Below are 15,191 nucleotides of genomic sequence, written 5' to 3'. Positions count from 1 at the left end.
GCTAGCTTATCAGCAAGTCATTACAATGTTGGGCACTGTACAGATCAATTGTGCTATTACATTATTAAAATGAACCATATAGGTTGAAAACAATTTTCGAAATTGTTTTAATAACTGAAGGACAGGTTTCAAAAGTTTGTCTCTGCACATACAGTAGGACCCCGTTATAGTAACTCCGCCTATAGTAAAACATCGGTTAGAGTCAGAAGAGGCACCGGTCCCGACTGTATTTTCATTTTTTCTATGGCTCAAAATTCTGATAAAGTAAACCGTCAAAACTCAAATACTGGTTATAGTAAAACACGGCGGTACTGATGAAGTATTGTATCCCCACAACAGCATACCTTTTTGGTGAGATTGGTGCAGGTCGGCTCCTGGAAACTCTAAAAGTGTGCGTTAACTACCAAAGCACTGCAGGCCACAGCGCTACGTTATGCGATGACTGCTTTCTGAGGGAGTGTCTGCGGTGCTGTGGTCGCTAATGATTGTTTTCATTCTTGGGGGCCCGCGATCATATGGTTTCTATATGGTTTCTCTACATTTTGCCAGAGTTCCTTGTTTTACTTTTGTATATCTGGAACCATTGCATAGATACCTCATCAGATTTTTTTTTTCTTTTTCTTTTGGGGGGAGGGGGGGTTGGGGGTCTTCTGTTTTTAGTGCTTTCTCTTTGCTCTTGATGGTGCTTCTTTGGAACCACCCTCCACTATACTTCGTTTCACCTTACGATGTACCGCAATGGAGGCTATTAATTACACTAAAGTATAGCAGCGATTCAACCATTTAAGAAAGCAAACTTCATACTCCGAATACTTGTGTTCCGGATGTACTTAAAAAGTTGTGCCTGATAGAAAACTGTTTCAGATTATATCTGTGTGAAATTAGTGCCCTCTTTATTGAAGGTGGGATGAATGGGACCAACGTTGAACAGTTGAAATAAATAATGATTCCCTAAAATAACATTGCACATTGTTTTTCCTGTTGGATGTTGCAGCATGGCTGTACATCTCTGCACCTAGCATTGAGGAGGCATCATGTTTCCGTGGCCCTGCTTCTTCTACACAATGGATGCCAGACGGATGTTGTTGATAACGTAAGCAGCTTAGCTTTGCATATGTTACGTAAACTTAAGTAACAGTTTGATTCTTCCTGTGTCCTGTCAAGGAACTGTATTTCCGAGGTTGTGCTACAATTAAACACTACTGAATGTTTTCACTATTTGGGTTTGCCTAATTGCGTAACATATAAAAATGATAAGCTTGCACGAGGCCATCCCAGTATTTGCACTTGCAGGTATAAACGGTAAATACAATCAAACTCAGCAAAAACGTGTAGCATGCATGTTTATACATTTCATCAAATTTTTTCAGGTTAATTTTTTTTTAAATTTGATAACAATCAGAACTTTTGCGCCTATTTCTGAAACTATATTTTTTAGGGGACACTTTATCCGACTTGGAAAACCTTCTCTTGTTTTTTTTTCTTATTTACACACTGTAAAGAGAGATTGCAATTTACCTTGGGTCTAAAAATTGTACTTGTGATACTCTTTAAAGAAAAGTAAATTGCTTCTTCCAGATTTATTTCCACATTTAATATAATTGATATTAGCAGCAACTCATATTACCTATGCACTATTTCTTAATTGTCCATTTATGTTGTAAATAATGCTTTCATATTTGTCCCCATAGTATCTCAGGCATATGGGTTGGCTTATGCAAACAGATGTGTCATATTGTGGGCAAAAAAAGGCACCCTTTTTTATTTTGTACTGAGTACAGCCAAACTTTTCTTCTGTCGCAGCATGGAGAAACTGCGATCCACGTGGCAGCTCGTGACGGCCTTCTTTCCCTGGCCCAGACCTTGTGTGCCTTTGGATGTAAAGTTGATGTGCCAAACAAGGTATGTCCGAGAGTCCCAGGCTCTTCAATGCCTACATCATTATCCTCCCTGTTAAAGTGCATTTCGTGCAAGTTGACTCTTATCTCCAGCAGGCAGCCTTTCCACAATTTATGCTGACTTCTTTACTGCAGAATTTCATTCTAACGGAAGCTCATTCAGATTTTATGCGCGTCCAGAGACCATTGTATTGACTTTGACCATGCATGCATCACTGACGTTGAGAAAAATCCCCGAAAGAGACTGTTTCTCGAATCCTGGCATATTCAAACAACGCCACAGAACATCATTCGGTCTCTCGGAGCCTTACCATCTGCGTGTGTGAACGAACTTCATCACTTTATTCAAAAGAGTACTGCCGTAGAAGAAGAAGAAGACCAGATACCCACTGTAGAAGAAAAAGAAAAGGACACTGCTCCTCAATGACCATAGCCGTAGTCGCCCCTGAAGAAGAAGCCAAATTGGCTTCGAAACATAGGGTATCTATAGAAAGGCTTGTTTGGTGTTTTAACTTTTTATGAAGTAGACTCTCATTATTTCAAACTCCGAGAAGCCACAAATTTTGTTTGAATTATCAGAAGTTTGAATTATCAGAAATTTATCTAAGTAGGATGCAAGATAAAATTATAATTTGTTATATGAATGGCTACACACACAAAGCAGATTTTTGATACGACGGGGATAAGCTGAGCTAGTTGGTTATACATTGGGAAGAACCAGCTGAACATGCAATTATAGGAACATTCATACAAATTAGAGGAGATGAAAAATGTGCAAACAACCACTGGACTATCAGCTGTTTTAATGGTAAACTTCTTTTTCAACTAGTTTTGTTTTTCTTTTTCTTCTGCCTCATTTGCTTCCTAAGAAGGTGGCTTGATTGAGCTGGGCCTTGCACCTGCAATCACAACAATGGGCAGCTAAATGACCTGTTGTTGTCGAGCTTTTAAGATTATTTGCATGTTCCCATGTTCTTTCGTTGATGTACCGCCCCATTTGTCCAATGTAGCGATGCCCGAATGTTATGGGAATGTTGTAGATCACTTCCTTTTCGCATGGGACATACTTTGTTCTATGATTTCTGCCGCATACATTATTTATGTTGACCGATGCCTTGTTCACTTTGCGGCACATTGAATATGCTTTATTCGGTGCCGAGCGTACCAATTGCATTTCTTTATTGCCTCCTAATCAAGATGACTTATTTAACAACAGGTCACATAGCCGCCCACTGTCGTGATTGCATTTGAAAGGCCAAGCTCAATCAAGTCCTCATCTTAGGACGCCACAGAAACAAGCTTGCACATGAGATGTTGGAGGCACTGGCCATACAAGAGAAGAAAGAAAATTGTGTTAGTTCCCTATCAGTTTCGCTACACAACAGAGAGAAAATATTCCTGCAAGGCTACAGCTTTTTTAAAAATTAAGATTGCGAGAAGGAGGAATATACTGCAAACAACTTAATTTTTTCAAAAACGTAATTTTCGCGAATATCGCGAATCGCCTACAATTTGCGAAAAATAGGTCCCGCGAGCACATCCGGTGAAGTGTAAACACATCGGAATCTATATTGAGAACCCCACTGCATTGCGAAAATTAGAACCTGCGAATTATTCCAAAACTTCAGTTATGACCTAAATCGCGAAATATTGAGCCCGCGAAAAATACATTGTTTACAGTAGTTAATAATGCAGAAACAAATGAGGCAGAAGAAAAAGAAAATGAAAAGCTAATTGAAGAAAGAGTTTACTATTAAAACAGCTAAGATTCCAGTGGTTTTTCACACTTTTTTTTATCTCCTCTCATTTGTATGAATGTTCCTGTAATTGTATGTTCAGCTGGTTCTTCCCAATTCCCAGATATTTGATGATTTCCTCTGCATAGGCCTACTAATCATAAACAGGTATACCACAGATAAAACTCTGGTGAAATGTATCGGATAAGTTTATTCACCGTAAAAAATGTTGTCTTTCATGAACTGTTTAAAGCGTATATGACACCTCGAAACAAAATTAAGTTTGTTTGTCCCGCAAAAAGGTTGTCTATTATAAACTATTAGACCCACTGAGCGCACTTCTTACTGCGCACCGGTGCGCTGTGGAGAAGTAACATCCGCAGAAGCGAGCTCCGCGTGTATTGCTTCTCTGCAGTGCACCGGTGCTCGGTAAGAAGCACGCTCAGGTTGCAAGAACAAAAAGTATAAATTACATGACAATGCCGTTCGAATTAAGCAATAAATATGCATTCAAAAGATAGTAGGACAATAAAATCTTTTAAATCTGTTTGAAACAACCAGAAGTTTGAAATATCTGAGTTTGAATAATGGCGAACCCGCATTAGTTTTCTTGCAACTTCATATGAGAATTCTGGTAGCGTTTAAAAGAATGTATAACGATATGGCGGAGACATGAGTGGAACATGAATTGCTTTTGTTGCAGGCCGGCTTGTATCCACTGCATTTGGCTGCCAAAAATGGACACACCGAAGTGGTCCGCTGCCTTTGCCTTGCCGGTTGCAACGTTGACCAAAAGAACAAAGTAGGTGTTATCTTCTTTGCAAAAGGAAAAGCTTCTAAGGAAATGTTACATTTTACAATAAAACTTAGATCTTTGCTTAAAAACTTTGCAGAAAGTGGATAGGTGCAGAAAGTGTTGTGTATGTCTGAGCGTCTTACTTTTTTTGGCACTTTTAGACTTTTACATGTGCATTGATCTTTTTGACTTTCCAGTGACTTTTTACCTCTTCAATGTGTATTCCTCTATTTTACTCTTGGAGGATTTTGGACTTGTTTGAGAGGCTAAAACACATGAAATGCATTCTGCATTTTAACTTTATGCGAAGAATCTATGTAAATTGAAAAGTATTTCGTTTAATCACAACTTCACATTAAGTCATGTGACATGCTCATGACGTCATGTGAAGTCATGCAGGATGATCACTCAACTCTTATAGATCAGATTATACGTATAGCGGCCACATATTCTCGTAACTGTAGCTTACATAATTATGTGAAATCCCACTTTCTACATTAGGGTAATAGATTTTTTGTAGCAGTGCAATCACCTAACCGCCATAATGTCACTCATTCAAGCACCTCCACTGACGCAGCAATAGGGCACCAAACTTTGGAGCAAAAGTTCTGGGGTTCAATTCCTGGGGAAAGAGCAGAGTTCATTTGTTCAGACACCCGTTGAGCACTGAGGGAACCTGTGTTCTGCTTTTTGTGATGGTCTAGATGGCAAAACCAACCCATAAACTCATTCTGTGTTAAAACAGTTAGAAAGTATGGATCTTATAAGACTAATCCAAATGGACCTATATGAAAACTCTACCCTTTGAGATGCATTTATTAAGAACCTATGCCTATCCATTTATCGACGTAAGGTATTGTATCTGCTTAATAGTATGTACGTAACTGAGGTCAGCAAATAGCATGGTGAAGGAAATATTTGATTGCTGAGGAGAGTTTCTTTTTCCCAGGATGGCATCCCTGCTGAAATCACTGCTCTTGCTCAAGGACACAGCCACATTGGTGACCTGCTGAACAGGCTCAGAAATGTAAGGTCCAAAACTGTTGGGGAGGCATTGTTTAATTTTTATATTGGTAAAATTTACATTGAAACTTACAAATCAGCACCAGGTTTTACTTTGGCTAGGAATATTTTAAAGGTATGATATTAATTTAAGAGTATTATTTCTCTACACAATGTCTAGTCCCAAATGGACAAAAAAGTAGTGAGCTCCGAAATAAATCTTGACAATTAGAGGAGCACCTCAGCCTCACACATTGCTTGGTTTATAGTGAAATTAGTAAATCTCTCTAGGGGAAAAACTCTTCATTTCAATAAAATCATTCATAGCAATTAAAGACACCTTGCCTAGATGCCTGCTGACCATTACGTCACAACTATTTCTGGTCCTCTCTCAACTGTGTGTTTCATAACACAGAAAGAAAAAAAAAGTAAGGCACAAGACTTTTTTTTTATTTATTCAAACTTGGCCTTTGTGTGCTGCAAAACGCCACTTCTGTATATTCTCCTTGAGTTACAACCCCCCCCCCCCCCTCCCCATCACCATACCATAATTCTAAAATTAGTTCAAGGAATATCTTGTTTGATTATTGCAATGGAAAGCAACAAACTTGTTCACTTCTGCTCTTTCTGAAGGAAGTGTTGCCAGTTTCGCCTCTTCTGGTTTTTATTTGTCGCCCCTCCTGTTTGCATTGTGTGGAATGCTACTCTTATAAATGACATGGGAATATGCAGAACTATACTTTGGTCCATCTTGTTGGGGCGTTTGCTTCAGCCGATTTGAGATTAATAACAGTTTGCTCATGCTTAGGGTGACCAGACGTTCCGTTTTGGGCAGGACAGTCCCTTTTTAAAGGCTTTTTAAAGATTCATTTACATTGTCTTGTCACTTTGCTTCAGAAAAGGCGTCATGTCTTGTTTTCATGAGAAAACATGCAGTTAAGAAATCAGTACTAAGCGAATGGAAGAATACCAAAAGAATCTTTATTCCCTAGAGATCTAGTTTTATAACAATAAAAATACTATCGAAATGTTACCTTCCATACAGCACAATTTTGAGCTCTTTCCCTCGTTACATCTGCCAGACATTTCTTGTAGTACTACTGAATTTGACATGTTAGTTTGGCAACAAGGGAACAGTGAGGAAAGTCACCTGTCCGACTCCAAAACCAATATTCGTTTCTACACTCATATGACTAGTGGCACAATTAAGTTTTAGTCCCTCCCTCTTCTCCCCCAAACCTGTGTGTCCAGTTTTCTACTCCGAGGATAATGGTTACCCTACTTACGTCTGTGCTTCCTAAAATCCAAGAGGATGAGCCCAGTCAGGGGCTGGCACGTGGCTGGGTGCACAGTGGGGCCCTCATGGCCTTATCTATTTATCCAAATCCTTTAATCTCTTGCCTGAACATTTTTTTGATAATGTAGTGTTTAATTAACAGAGTTGGAATAGCAGGGTGTAGACCCAATTTCTCCCCACACCAATCAGTCCAGATGAGCACTAGTTTGATTTATGCTAGTCATGTCATGCTCTCTTTAGACCCCTTTAATATTACACCACTCTATAGACAAAATTTTTGTAGACGAACGACAAATATGTGCATTTTTTTGTCTAATTTTTACGAACGACTTGCATTATGAATAATTTTTTTAGGGAACGGAGGTGTCCGTTCAACGCAAGGTGACAGTACTTCCAAATGAGTATGACGAGTACAGAACACGACACAGTTGGCATGAGAATTCACTCACCAGTTTTCCCTACTTCTCTCGCATTCAGAACCAACTTAGGTGGCGAAATCTGTTAGCTGGAATGTGGAGCTTGTTGGTTAATGCATACTTTTTTTTTTCAATTTATGTATGCACTAGCTGTATGTGCAAAATGCAAGAAAGCACTGAAGCCATATTAAAGCTAATGGTCTTGTACAGTTTACACATCCATAGCTCTTTCATGTTGTGAATGCTCTGCTCCGTGTCATGAGTGCCTTTTGTTTTATTTTGTTACCATTTGCAGGAGCAGCTCAAGGACGAATACATTGCCCAAATGATCCCTGGCACCCAGCCGCTCTCGCGGATCAAGCTTAAAGTATTTGGCCACAGCGGTGTCGGCAAGACTACACTTCTCGAGTCACTCAAGTGCGGATACTTCAGCAGTTGGTTCCGGAGGTCCAAGACATCCCCAACCTCTCCGAAACCAAAATCTAGTATGTCCAGGCATTCCCATTCATTGTCCTTTCTTTCTTGTACGTTTTTATTGCTGTTATGCATAACCAGCTGTGCTCCATGTAACCAAAACATTGCTGGTCTGTCTCATCCGGTAACAGTTTACCAGCTTCTTCAAAAGCCTTAAAGTGATGTCTCATTAGTATGGACACTTCCGTTCCCCCAAAAAGCATTCTTAATGTTAGTTGTCCATAATAGTGAGACGAAAATGTGCGTATATTTACCCGGTTTGTTCCCTAAAATGGTGTCTATCAGTTGGGTATCCATATTAATGAAACATGGCTGTAGTAGAAATAGTAGTTTCAAGCTTTAAAATGGATCCTAATAAAATGTGTCAAAAGGCAGCCACTTTTTGCACTACCCACAGCTGAAGTTTTCGTTATATGTACAGGTTATACAAAAAGCTAGTGCAAAAAGAAAGGTCTGTAGTGATTAACCGTGCAGTTACAGAATGAAATGAGGGTGAATGGCCTCAAGTTATGGCTAGTCAACCGCTAGTAGTGCTAGTGGCACCTTAGATATATAGGTCAATGTCAAAAATATATTACCCTATTACTTGCCGAAAAAACAGATATACGATGTGTGACTATTAAGACTGGTGGAAAAAGTGTCATTTATCATTAAACTCTAAACTCTTAACAGTTATCCCCCTTCAACATACTCCCCTCCCCTATCTGTGCACTGATGCAAAAAAGTTGCCATTGTTGAAAACAGCTGCAGGTCATTATATGTCAAGCTCCTCAGCAGCAGTGCCATTTCTTCCTTTACCTCGTCTACAGAGTGAAAATGGGTTCCTCTTAGTGTGGATTGTACCTTAGGAAACAAATAAAAGTCACGTGGAGCTAAATCGGGCAAGTAAGGTGGGTGGTCCAGCACTGGGATCTTCTTATTCAACAGAAACTGCTTTATGGACAGAGCACTGTGAGCTAGCGCATCATCCTGATACAGAATTTACGCATTGATGTTCCACAACATGGGCCTCTTCTTACTCGCTCGTTCTCTCAGCTTGGATAAAACTTCGAGGTAATACTGGTGATTAACTGTCTGACCCTGTGGTACCCATTCAACCATGACCATTCCATTAATATTGTCACGAATAGAAACAAACTTGATTAATAAAAAGTAAAATTAATGTTTAATGTGGTGAACTTGTGCTGAGAAACATAAAGTAACAAAGACATACTTTGACGGCAACAAAAGGACGACTGACTCAAGCAACCATGCGAAGCCCCTTTTGTAAGTGCGTGGGTATCTAGAAGTTTGCGGGCTCGAACAACAACAAGGTTCTCGAATCATCTGGAACATTCCAGTCATGCAAACAAAAGAAAGGTAAAAGGACAAGCGCTGGCAGGAATCAAGCTCCAGCCAGCAGGGTGGGAGTCAAGCATGCTGCTGACTCAGCTATTCGCACGTGGCACTATCAAAGAAAAGAATCAGCATTGCCTTAACTTTCAGCTTGCTTAATTTTTCCTTTCTCATTCTTGGCAACGTGGGAGTTTTTTAGTTCATAGATTGCCTTTTGGTTTCGGTATTGTACTAAAAATCCACATCTCGTCACATGTGATGATATTTTTCAGTAAGTTAGGTTTCGCTGCGAGTCGTTTTATAAAGTTGGTGCAAATGTGTTTCTGGGTGTCCTGCTTCTGACTGACGTTTTTTGGCATAATTTTGGCGCACACTTCATGCATGTTCAATTTGTCATGGAAAATTTGTCGTACAGTTTCTTTATCAATATGCACCAAGTCTACTATCATCTGATTGCTTAATCGTCTATCGTTGCATACAAATCCACTAATTTTCACAAAGTTCTGTTCGGTTGTTGTCGTGACGAAACAACCCAGTCGCTTGTCGTCCGCGACATTTTCTCGTCCCACGGCAATTCATTTGTACCACTCAAATACTCGCATACATGACATTAGATTATCACCGTATACCTCCTGCAACAGTTTCAAACACTCACTCGGCGATTTCTTCAATTTCACTATGAATTTGATGTTGATCCACTGCCCGATGTTAACATCAGCCATGTCGTCTTTGTTCACGACTTGTCTCGTCTGACTTGTCTCGTCTCGGCTTTTCTCGTCTGCTAATGTCTTGTTTGTTCTGAATTCGGTCTGTGTCATCTGCTTCTGAAAGCTTCAAGGTCACTCTCCTTGCATGCACTTCACACTACTATAAGTATACCGCCTACAAAGCATTTAGTTCCATTATTTAATAGCCACACCCCGTAAGTTGATTCTGATTTCAACACGACAGCGTTAAGGAGCTCGTGTCGCAGAAAAGCCGGCGTCGGTGGCGTCGTGACGGGAAAATCCCGATTGGTCGATAGGGTCGTGATGTCACAGCCACATGGCCTTGTGCGGGAATTTCAAACAACCGACAACGCTCACGTGAAACATGACGTCACGCGTGGAATGTAAGTGATTAAAACATGACATGTAATGCGAATTAAAGGTCGCCGCATGTCTCAAATGATTTCACTTTACAAAGTAATTTATTTGCCTTAAAGAAAACATTTGAAGAATTTTTTGGCTTTATTCGGACCCACGACCTTTTGGTTGTAAGCCAGACACGCTACTCACTAGGCCACGAAGAGATGCTTGCACGGCTTGCGAACGACCGGGAGTTTACATGTTTAGCTATCACGTTCCACTCTTAAAGTTTTTGAAGAAGTGGAAGGGAAAAAATTTGTGCGGACATTTGTTTCACAGGTAGGTAGTCTCCTTTGCTACAACCAGGGTTCCACATTTTCTGGCTTTACTTTTTTTTAGTTCAGCCGTGTATTTTTGGGGTATATTTTTTCCCACAGATTTCGTGTAAGTCAATGTAAAATGCCAGATAAAAGAAATTGGTGTTTATCGGGGTTTATTTGGAAGAAAATAGGATGTGGGAATGGATTTCCCCAGCCTCCAGGGAACATGTGCGTGAACTGAATGCTCGGAAGACGTCCCGGCACCGACATGAGAAGTAAACGAGATAAGGGGAATGATTTCGAAGGAAGAAGCAGCCTCGTGGGCAGTTCATATGAGATTCTTTGTTCTGGGATAGCTCAAAATAACTGTAGATAAAAATTTTCTTTCCGTGCAGCTTTGGATTTTTTTAATTCAAGAACAGCTCTGGTTCAGGGTTTTTCGGTTTTTCCCAATTTTGATAGAACCGTTTCCAGGAGTAGTTTTTGGGGGTCATCGGTATTTACCGAAAACACAGGGCCGAAGCCATAACTTGCTTGTTGATTGCACTGGTCATACCATCGTCCGAACTTACGAGCCATAGCACTTTCACTGCGCCACTCGCGTAGAGCTTCGCACCAGTGCGCAAGTAAAAAAACTGAGCACACCATGGAAAGTGTTGCTATTTGTTGTGTCTTTGGTGAACTTTAAACGTTATATTCACGCAATGTCTCTCTTTGGTCAACTATTTTTTTCTAGTTTTCAAATTAAACGTCCCTCGCACATGATGCTCACTTTGCATACCTGCCGCTGTGGCAGTAGTGCCAATGGGAGCACTGGCTCTTCCGTTTCAGACTTCTAAGTTCTAATGCTTTTAGGAATTAAATTTGGAGGATGAGATCCCATCTTCCAACAGAGAAGCTCTTTAAAACCCAATGAAAGCTGAAAGCTTTTGGCCTTCAATATTTTAATTCGATGCTTCTAAACCTAAACAGCGTGCACATGCTCCTGTTGAATAATTAAGAAAAAATGTGTACATTGACCCTTTCTTTATAATATTTCTTTGGAAGCTAAACCCAACCACTGGGAAACATATTTTGGGAAAAAAATCTCGACCAGCAAAGGGTTAATGAAGCAGATTGTCTTTTCACACTGTGCATACTATTATTTTGTTGCAAAACGCTTGATATTCCCGGTGCAGATGACAAGGTTTGGCGAAATTCTTGCGAGTCAATACGTCACAGATTTTGCGCGTCAGAAGTGAACAGGCCTATTGCGCGAAACCTCGGTTTTGCTGAACCGTTGCACGTTAAAAAGATGCACCGTGTGAACAAACCTTAAGTTGAACTGTAAGTGTCATACAGACTTTTAGGAAACATATTTATATAAAAGACTATTCTGGTAGGGGAAAAGCAATTTGATTTCCAAGATTTTCACTGTTCGCGTCATGGTCTGCTGTGATATGTAGGCAACGAATCTCACTTTCCCCCCAGTACATACAACATTGTTTGGGAATGATTGTTAATCCAGCTTATTATTTATTGGCTGGCTTCATGACCTCAGTTTGCATGCTCGAGAGCATGGCACTCACAAAGTATGGCACATGTATAGATTGTATGTTACTTTTGCAAACAAACAGCACTCCCATTATCATGTGCAGCGTAGCCGCCTCGGTGGCTCCGAGGCGAGAGCGCTGGCCTACGGATCCCATGTGGCGGGTTCGAGTCCCTGCCGAGGTGCCCGCAATCTGACGGAGGCTTATTGCGGAGGAGGCGCCGTGTAACCGAGCTTTTGTTTGCACGTCAAAAGATCCCCAGGTGGTCCAAATTAATCCTCAGTCCTCCGCTGGGGTGTGCCAGATGCTTGTCGTTGGTTTGGCACGTAAAACCCCCCAAATTATTTTAATGTGCAGCGTCAGGGGCCCACAGCAGCCGGTCGAGCACGCCGGGGATGGACGAGTTCACCATTGACACCGACAGCGAGAACAACATCAGGACGGCCGACCTGAATGACTCGAGCGACATGAATGAACTCAAGAAGGCCATAACCCCTCCAGCAACCGTCCTCATCTCAAAGTGTTTGAGCAATGGGGATTCTCTACCGCTTCTCTTCGAGACCGTGAATGCAAACTACACTCGAGGAATTGACGTGCAGCAGGTGAGACATCATCAAATATAATATGCCACATTCGAGCGATTAAGTCCTGCCATCATGATTCTGGATTCTTACTCTAAGGGTGGTGCTCAGGCTTAATACATATACTTTTCTGCTTGAGAGGAGCACTGCTTTCCACAATTTCAGGTGCACTATGAGGAAGCGATAAAGTGAGAGCGACTCCTACACACAAATTCACGCGCCTTTGAGTTTTCTAGTGAGTGTAATTGTTTTAGCTACAGCCAGTGTCTAGTGACATTCAGAGTGCCCATATACATATATGTACACACACACATACTGCTGTGACAGATATGGACGTAAGACGCATGAAACCTGGCACTCTGTAGTGTCAGTTGCAGAACAGAAAAGCAGGTACGTTGTTTCAGGAGCAACCACTATGTCATTCCTACCACACTCTCACTCTGTTCACATCCATGTTAGTTGTGATAGTGCATGCAAAGCAGATTGTTAAACTGCTTTGGAGGCTCATGCTATGAGGAGCTGCAATATATATCAAGTTAAAACTTTTTACTTTTTGCACTTCAATCTGTGTCATGCTTGGAAAATTTTAAGGGAACTTTTGAAAGAAAATCAAGCACAAAACACTAATGATTTTTTTTTTCCTCTTTTTTTTTCTGTACGTTCAAGCTTTTATTTTATGGAGTGTTCGTCTGTTTGCTCAAGGTCTCAAAAATTCACAAATACAGTAGTACCCCATTGATGCATTTTTCAGGGTAAAAATATGATTTATCTCGAAATGGTGTCCAACAATGGTTTTGGTATGGGAAGTATCTCTGACACAGTAATTTATTTTTTATATGGATCTGAGCCACCATATTTAAATTAAGATACATCAAGATTTTTTTTTTAAGGCGGTGGTGAACTGTTCTTCAAAATGGGGGGTAATCATAACCAGCCGACTAGAGCAAACAAAATTTCTGAGCCGATAGGACTAGCACAGATGCTGCTGCCGCTGCACCTGCGGGCCGTGAGCGATGTACGATAAAGGCTTACTGACACATTTGCGTTGAGTGTAGTGCATTCCTTTGTGCAAACCCGATGCAGAACATTACATAGCACAATTGCAGAAAGCTTGTGCACACATTTGTGTTGAGACACCGTGTATCACCATCAAGAAGCAATAAGAACTTGCTTTTGGCACTTGTGGCTCACAATAGCGAGCGACATCTACGACAAATATGGCGACACTTGGAAACACCGTCATCCTGGCCGGTCTTAATGGGGATAATCCTTCTGGCTTTTGCGATTGTTTCTCTGTTTCTACCATTGCAACCTTGGAAAAACCTTACCCTGGGTCCCCTTGCTCCCCAATGCTCCCCAATGAGCCAAAGAAAAATCCTGTCTCCAAACGGGCAGTCAGGCCCGTGATGTGGACAGGGGTGAGTTTAAGTGAGTGCGTATTGAAGAAAAGAAAAATCGAAGTTTACAGCTGTGCTTCGCTCGCACGCTTGTCACTACGCGAACAGGCACAAACGGGGACTCCTTTACTTTCGGTCCACTGCAAATCTCCTTATGTCTATCCGCGCTCGAAAGACAAACTCTCTTCCATATTCAAATTCATATTATAGGCCATATGCAAAATTTTTGCTGGCTATCATCATCATGCCACCATATGCAAAATGCCATTCGGAGCCATCATATTGGGTTTTCTTTCACCTCTTCCAGCTGTGGACGAGGCGCTTCTGCATTTAACTCAGTTTTCATGATATGTATTTGTGCGCTGAATGGGTTGCCGTTTAGTCTCGGTTTAAAGAAGAAAAGAAGGTTGTGAAATTTCAGAAAATGAATTGTCAGCAATGAGGTCACAAGACTCGTCGCTCATCAGTGAACTGAGCCATCCTGGTCAGTGAACGTTTTTTTTTTATCAAAGACATTATGTGGGGGTTCGTGATTGACGTAGCACATGATCATATTTTGTACCTACGACTTCCACTTTGCCAGGACCATTGTCTCTTGGGCGAAACTATCGTCACGGGAGCCCCCCCCCCATACGGTGGAAATTTAATAATTGAGCATGAGTACACTAGATGGCACTTTTCTTTTTGCTTATGGTTTACAGGCACACTGCGCAACATTATTAGCGCAAACATGACATTGATGCTTTTCTGCATTTCTATCAGACAGAGTATTGTGTGGGTGTCAAACTTCACCACTTGTGTTGTTGCCCCGAATGAAGACTTTCTGCCACACCAGCAAGTTTTATGGCAGCCATTAACAGTGCCACGCAGTTTACACAGGAAAACAAATCCCTGTACCTGAACGCAGGTGACCATCTCTGGAGTCGGGGACTTGAGCATCTGGGAGTTCTCCGGGCACGAGCCGTACTTGATGCTGTACGACCACTTTGTGGGCAACGCCCACTGCCTCCACCTGGTGGTGTTCAGCCTCACCGACCCCCTAGATGTCCAGATACGCCAAGTTTGCTTCTGGCTTGCCTACCTTCAGGCCAGGGCACCACCTGTTGAACCACTAGGCAAGCTCATAATTTTCTGGCGCTTATGTAATGTAATTGAATGAATACTTTAAAGGTTCTCTTTGGGGCATTTGAGGAGGCATGAACAGCGCCAAAAAGAAAGCTAAGTAAGCAAACGCATATCTTTAAGAACAACAATTTAAAGCTTGGTGAAACTAAAATGTCACCACAATTCAATAGAAAAACTATTCTGTCACATCTTCAGATTGAAGAAGGATGACAGAC

General features: G+C 41.2%; 1 protein-coding gene across 4 annotated transcripts in view; it reads left to right on the top strand.

The window, feature by feature from the left end:
- Positions 1-15,191, top strand: part of LOC8051751 (death-associated protein kinase 1) — a 198,538-nt gene that overhangs the window by 141,846 nt on the left and 41,501 nt on the right. For all 4 annotated transcript variants that reach the window (XM_040211939.3, XM_040211936.3, XM_040211938.3 and 1 more), the window contains 7 exons: positions 995-1,093; positions 1,804-1,902; positions 4,338-4,436; positions 5,380-5,457; positions 7,441-7,630; positions 12,231-12,475; positions 14,759-14,966. In XM_040211939.3, coding sequence (XP_040067873.1) covers positions 995-1,093; positions 1,804-1,902; positions 4,338-4,436; positions 5,380-5,457; positions 7,441-7,630; positions 12,231-12,475; positions 14,759-14,966 — 1,018 coding nt within the window. The remainder of the gene's footprint in view (positions 1-994; positions 1,094-1,803; positions 1,903-4,337; positions 4,437-5,379; positions 5,458-7,440; positions 7,631-12,230; positions 12,476-14,758; positions 14,967-15,191) is intronic.

The sequence above is a fragment of the Ixodes scapularis genome, unplaced genomic scaffold, assembly GCF_016920785.2.
Source record: "Ixodes scapularis isolate PalLabHiFi unplaced genomic scaffold, ASM1692078v2 PGA_scaffold1__304_contigs__length_218370807, whole genome shotgun sequence".
NCBI lineage: Eukaryota > Metazoa > Arthropoda > Arachnida > Ixodida > Ixodidae > Ixodes > Ixodes scapularis.
Note: the sequence above shows the minus strand (reverse complement) of the source record. Positions and strands in the feature narration are given on the sequence as shown.